General features: G+C 35.4%; 1 protein-coding gene across 2 annotated transcripts in view; it reads left to right on the top strand.

The window, feature by feature from the left end:
* Nucleotides 1–6,124, top strand: part of LOC130358657 (lecithin retinol acyltransferase-like) — a 66,247-nt gene extending 60,123 nt beyond the window's left edge. Inside the window, exons 1-2 of one of the 2 annotated variants that reach the window (XM_056562206.1) lie at nucleotides 474–1,007; nucleotides 2,360–6,124. In XM_056562206.1, coding sequence (XP_056418181.1) covers nucleotides 474–1,007; nucleotides 2,360–2,512 — 687 coding nt within the window. In that variant the 3' untranslated portion in view covers nucleotides 2,513–6,124. Of the gene's footprint in view, nucleotides 1–473; nucleotides 1,008–2,359 lie in introns of those variants that run through there. The other variant, XM_056562212.1, reaches the window with a different exon arrangement.
* The last annotated feature ends 1,193 nt before the right edge of the window (nucleotides 6,125–7,317 follow it).

Here is a 7,317-nt window from a genome sequence, read left to right on the forward strand (position 1 = left end):
ATTAGAAGAAACACATTGAATATGTACACTTCTATAAAATACCTCTAAATATTGTACAATTTATGTTTGTGTAAATTAGCTATGCTTATACAGTTTTATGATCCCAATGGGTATTTTTGTATTTTTTTTTATATATTAATTATTTTAATTATTATTATTATTATTTTTAATACTACTAGATATGGTGGTGAACACTTTTATTACTGTACTTCAAAAATGCAAAAAATAAAAGCAAAACTACAGCCATAATAGCAAAAGCTTATTTATTTTTTGTAGCATTTTTTTCCCTGTAGTTAGCATTTTTAATAGAATGACTTGAAGGGTGACTCCCACATTAGTTTTTGACCAATGCTTTCAGCCTTTTCTCTGTGATGTCAAGAGATTCCCCCTATGTGCCTAACAAAAAAACACAGATTAGCATGAAAGACAACACAGGAGTTAATACAAGCCTTGCAGTGCTCAAGGTGAGCATCATGAAATCCCTTCTGGTAGGACTGATGGTCTGCATCTTTGAGAAAATCTTTATTTTTGCAAACTTAAAGAAGTTTAGCCTGGCAAAAAAGAAAGATGGAGCAAGACGTGCTATTGAAATTTGCACACTGAAGCGAGGAGACTTGTTAGAGGTCCCCAGGACTTTGTTTATTCACTTTGGGATCTATCTGGGAAATAACAAGGTAGCCCATCTGATGCCTGATATCCTCCCTGCTATTTCAGACGACAAGTGTCTGATTGGAAAAGTTGTCACCAACAAAAGGCTGATCCTTGGCGTCCTGGCTAAGGTGGCCAGTATAAGAGTGGACACTGTGCAGGACTTTGCCTATGGTGGAAGTATAATAGTTAATCACATGGACAAAAGTTTCAAGACAAAACCGCTTTCTAATGAAGAAGTGGCTCAGAGGGCTGAGAAATTGGTGGGGGCCAAATCTTACAGCCTGCTGTGGGATAACTGCGAGCACTTTGTCACTTATTGCAGATATGGGTCCCCTGTGAGCTTTCAGACGGATAAGGTAAACTCAGCTTTATAAGTTTTTATGCAAAGTATTGCTTGTAGAATTCTTTGTGCACTTTATAAAAGTGTCACTGTTTATAATGCAAGGAATTGGAGGTATTATTTCATTTAGGAATGTTAACGTGAAAATAGGACATTGTTTTTTTTTTGCCATTTTTTTTCTGCTATTCAATAACAGAATAGATCTTAATACATTATTATTCTCTAACAAAATAACAGAATTGTATGTGCACCACATCTACTTGTTTGTTCATGGTCGCTTTTTTTATGTGGTTTTCTATCTGTATTTGGTCACTAAAATTTCACTCTGTACTTACAGCTCTGTACTTAAGTGCCACAATTTCATTTACACATAAAATGAGTGGAAGTATCAAGTACACAGTAACTTTTTGCCTTTCCCATTAAAGCCGAATTTTATTCCCCTTTATTGCTGGGTGACGTATACCTGGTATTGTGGATGAGGCTGGAACAATTCCCTTTAATTGTTAATAACCTTTAACCTTTCTAATAGTTAAATAGTTCCTGTAGTAACAGCAGACATAAAACTATGTCTGGGCCTTACGGTATCTGCTAAGAGACTGTGAAGGTGTGACTTCCCTATAATTGTCCAATAAAACGACTTACTGGGGTTTTCTTCCTTGTTTTACTATGTGGAACAAATGCCAGTCTTTGGTAATAGAAGAAATAGGTAGTACAAGGTAGAAGTATTATCTTATTAAGTGAAACAAATGTCAGTGTTATGTGATAGAATAAATAGATAATACAAGGTTTAAGTATATAAAGTGGCATTTCTTATGTGGAATAAACATGATATCCACATTCATTTATTTTCTTTCTATACATCTTCTGCCAGACCTTGTACTTGTCTTCTTATAAAGTTATAGAATTATTTTTTAATTGTGACCTATAACGTTTTTAGCTTTTTATCCCACATATATTATGTTTATTTATGAAAATTCCAGTAAATATTGATACAAATAACTACTTCTTGTTTATATATATTTTGTCATGCAAAGTATACAGTAGCTTTTAGACAATTAATAACATTGTAATTTGTAATTGTAATTTCCGGGGAAAAACTCGTATTTAAAAAGATAATGAGCCATGCTGTGTTGTTTCAGTTCATTTCATTTGTGTGAAAATTTGCTATAGATTGTATTTTATTTCCTTTGAGTAAGTTTGAACTACATTATATGTATAGAGTGACTGTATGAATGTGCTGTATATAATTGTACACAGATATAATGCATTCAGTATGTTTCTTATAATGCGGTTTACACATATTTCGTGCCATTGGTTTTACATTTCTATATACTCCATTCATTTTTTCTACTTTTCTTTGTCTTATAGTTTTGTGATACAGTGAAGAAGATCATTCGAGACCAAAGGAGTGTTTTGATATCTGCTGCTGTAGGAATAGTATTGACGCTTTGTGTGGGAGTAGGCCCATTGACCACCCTTCCCAGTTTTCTTTTTACCTTCACCCTCTGGATGGCTAGCTGAGCTGGGACAAGTTTGACAAGACAATGAACAGCCAAATCTGCTACGTGCCTTCAAAATGTGCTTCGTGCACTTCAGACAACTTACAGAAGTGGAAAGTATCTGCCAAGCCTGCAAGTGAGAACACTGGCGATCACCAACTCTTGGATACCTTAGTAGTGTAGCATATTTGTGAGAAGACTACAATATTTTCAATTGTAACTCAATAGCTGTTTTTCTTCAAAACAGAGAGTTAACTTTTACTACAAAGTATAATGTTACCTTTCATATTTTGGTACTATGTGGTCTAAATCATGTTTGATATTAATATATGTTAACTGGGTTGTATATACTGTATTAACCAGACTTATATATTAGCTATTTTGCCTTGATGTTGATGATAATGCAATTATTTAACTAGTTCCCCAGTTAGCTAATCTGGGCAGATCACAGTCCTTAGACGTCATATCATGACTAGGTCACGTGATCTCATCAAGTCTCCTGAGAAATTGTTGCCTTTATCAATTTTCTTCCTACTTACTTAATGTATTTATTTTATTGTAACTAACAAGATAACCACATGAAATTCCTTTTGTAGGGTCTTAGGTATATCCACAACATTGCCACATAGCGGAAATATGCAAATAGGTTTAGTCGTATAATCTGCTCATGTCCTTCATATCACATCCCAACTAGATTTGTCATGGACCTAAACATATCCTGCTCCAAATTTTTTTGCAACGGATACACTATATGTAAATTGCGTTGCATGCCATACTACTAGCACTTTTTTTTTATCAATTGCACTGTTTTAAGTAGATAAGCTGGATAATTTTGCTGGAAGAACTTTAAAAATCATTTTGCTAACAAATGTGTATAGACTGTAGGTAAATGTTTATAATCTCTAGTAGTAGTATACAGATATTAACAGGTTTTTCCAGGCTTACAAGGATGGCTGTAAAGCTGACTAAATGAGTCAAATAATAAACATAGTCATACAGTACTTGCCCTTTAAGGGTCTATTCACACATACAGTATTCTGTGCAGATTTGATGCGCAGGATTTGAAGCTGTGTTCAGTCATTTTGTTTTCATTGAAATCTGCAGCAGAAAATCCTGCGCATCAAATCAGCGCAGAATACTGTACGTGTGAATAGACCATTAAGAAACAAAATTTCCATTGTCACTGTGTGGTTCTGTGGTACTTTTTCCTGGCAAAGACATTGCAATAGTGTGGGGGCAGATCACTTGTCAAAGCAGTCATGTGTTGTCTATATCAGGACTGTGCAGATGCAGCTTAATGGAACAGATTTTAGGGTGCGTTCACACGTATAGGATCCTGCGCAGATTCGATGCGCAGGATTTGTAACTGCAGATTAGAAGCTGTGCTCAGCCATTTAGTTTACATTAAAATCTGCAGCAGAAAATCCTGCGCATCAAATCTGCATATGTGTGAACGTACCCTTAAAGGTGCTTGTATAGTTGTGTTTCTCTCTGTTTTAGGCTGTATTGCATGCATTGAAAGGGAGCCTTGATTCATAGCTCTTTGCCTGTTTGAGTAAGAAAAATCTCTATCAATCAAGGCTGGTGGGGCAGGGGACACCCGGGACTACGCCAATGATTCCTGGTTCAGGCAGCATATAAGTAATGAAAGGTTCCCTTTAAGTAAATCCAAAACATAATTCTAAATTTCACCTAAAATCTGACAGGCTAAACCGATGGAGCTAGGGCTCTTCTTTAGGGCTCTTTTATGTGTTCTTGTGGTTCCCTGTAACATGTAGTGGACCTGTTGGGATAAATACTCTAAAATAGAATTTGTGTCCTCACAGAAACAGCTTAAAGGGGTTATCAGCATTTTCCAAAAAATATATCCTGCAGGAGTCAGGAATAAAAAGAAAAAATATATAGTTTAGCTGTGTCTTGTCCCCCCAATCTTCTATCTACTTCCTGTTTCTGAGACAAGCACTCTGTGCAGGACCTGCCAACTCAGCCAATCACTGGCCATAGCAGTATCCTTTTTTGACCAGTCTTTGGCTGAGCCAGCAGGAAGAAGATTGTGAGACCTGAAAGAGACAAATGTGAGTTGTGGTGGACCAGAGGTAGGTAATTTTATTTATTTATTTAATTTTTTTTCTGGGCCCCAGCAAGATTTTGATAAATCTCCCCATTATTATTTTTCAAAATGCCAGATAACCCCCTTAAGCAATTCACTGGTGCAAATACCTTGACAAAGTCTCTAAAAGCATAGCTGTGGTGATTATTCATGTACAACAGCTTATTGAAGATCACGGAAGACACCAGAATTTTTTTGTTTGAAGAAAAAAAATTGAAGGATGTTAAAAAGTGCCTTGAAAATGTTAGAAAGTTACAGAACTTTTCATTGTACAGTCATTTTTATTTGGATAGGGCTATGTTTTCACAGTTATTTGGCCCAATTTTAAAGATGTTTTTGCATCTTGCATCAATTCTTCAGGCAAAAAAGTAATTTTTTTCTTTACTTTGTAACTTTTTTTTGGCCTTCAATTTTCAGTTGAGCTATTTTTTAAGCCTTTTTGAACACATTTTCATTCATTTTTGGGGCTTTCACAAAAGCTTAAAGGGGTAATCTTAATCCTTCCAGTACTTATTAGCTGCTGAATACTACAGAGGAAATTCTTTTCTTTTTAGAACACAGAGCTGTCTGCTGACATCATGACCACAGTGCTCTCTGCTGACATCTCTGTCCATTTTAGGAACTGTCCAGAGCAGCATATGTTTTCTATGGGGATTTTCTTCTACTCTGGACAGTTCTTAAAATGGAGAGAGGTGTTAGCAGAGAGCACTGTGGTCATGATGTCAGCAGAGAGCTCTGTGTTCCAAAAAGAAAATAATGTCCTCTATAGTATTCAGCAGCTAATAAGTACTGGAAGGATTAAGATTTTTTAATAGAGGTAATTTAGAAATCTGTTTAACTTTCTGGCACCAGTTGATAAAGAAAAAAAAAGTTTTTCACCGGATTACCCCTTTAAGTCCCTAAATAATTTCTTGCATATGAGGCATTTTTTATAGGATTTTAGGGGGAGATTTATAAAAACGTGTGTAAAGGAAGAGCAGTGCAGTTGCGCATGGCAACCAATCAGATTGCTTCTTTCATTTTTCACAGGTCTCTTCAAAAATGAAAGAAGCTATCTGATTGGTTGCTATGGGCAACTGCACCACTCTTCCTCTGCACAGGTTTTGATTAATCTCCCCCTTTATGTAAAAAAATATGTCCCGAGATATGTGCCAAAAATAGACATATTTTGGAATGTAAACAGACAAGTCCCTGACACTTCATTTTAAATTATGGACATATAATTAGCCTGCATGTTAACAAAGAGACTTTTTATCATTTAAGTCAATAACATTCAATTGGAAGGGTAATCTATTTTTCTGCCACATAAAACACGAAAAACAACTTTTTTTTGTCTCAAAAGAATAGTCTCAAAAAACTTAGTGTGAACATAGCCTAGGAATAGACTAACCCTTATTTTTCCCAGACAGATTTAATACGAGTAACATTTGTGTATCTCGTGTCTTCTATAGTTAATATCTGTTTTACTTTTGTAACAACATGTTGTCTGATATTCCATCTGCCGCAATGTGTAATAAAACACAATGTTTGACTAACAGTGGTGATATGTTGTAGTATATGAAATTTACTTTGTAACTGAAAACAATTTGTGATATGAGCAATTCCGTTGATTTGTTTCACGATTACCTGACAATGATGTCCTAAGTACATGTGTTCATGATATATATATATATATATATTTATATATATATATATTTATATCAGTCAAACAATAAGACAGTGTGGAGTCGGCAACTACTTGTAAGCGTGGAAACGGTTGGTAAGGTGCAGTTATAGAGGCTGGATAAAGACTGCTGACCGGGGGTGCTCTGCTCTAGCAAATAGACCTCGGGTCCTTGATTAGTATCTCGGAATCCTGAATATGTAACGAACGAATAAGAATATGGAGGAGCGGTAACTCACCGGTTTCACTGCATAAAATCTTCAATGCTTTATTTCCTTCATGTTAAAATCAAAAACACGATAGCATGATGGGGAGAGGGAGGACGGGAGAGGACGGCTGTAGCTACTTCGCGCACACCTGAGGTGTGCGCGAAGTAGCTACAGCCGTCCTCTCCCGTCCTCCCTCTCCCCATCATGCTATCGTGTTTTTGATTTTAACAGGAAAGAAATAAATCATTGAAGATTTTACGCAGCAAAACCGGTGAGTTGCCACTCCTTCATATTCTTATTCGTTCGATATATATATATATATATATATATATATATATATATATATATATATATATACCGACTTATAACTGAAAATCATGTTGTTTCTGTTATTTCTCACTGTACATATGAGATCAACACATAGCACAACCATGCCCACAAATTATAATCTGCTCTACTTTACTCTATGCCCCCTATGGGGTTTAAATAAATGTAATTCCATCATCTGAGACACACTATGGACATTTTTCATATACAGACAACAAACCTATTAGTCTGTGTTACAATATAGGATAAACCTATGTATCCATAGGAAACAATGGAAGTACAGGGAGCATATCTAAACTTTATTCGGATGTAGCCCATAGCCTAATTTGCTTCCAGGATCCATATAGTGCAAGTCAGCAGTGCTAACTCTACGCTAACTCACAAGCGATAAAATGTATTTAACACGTAAAAAGCTAATATTAGTACAGTGACTTGTAATTAGTAATAGGAATATGATAAATTTTATACCAGATTAGTAAAACTGTAAAAAAAAAAAAAAAAAAAAAAAATGTTCTACA

Source organism: Hyla sarda, chromosome 1, assembly GCF_029499605.1.
Source record: "Hyla sarda isolate aHylSar1 chromosome 1, aHylSar1.hap1, whole genome shotgun sequence".
Classification (NCBI taxonomy): domain Eukaryota; kingdom Metazoa; phylum Chordata; class Amphibia; order Anura; family Hylidae; genus Hyla; species Hyla sarda.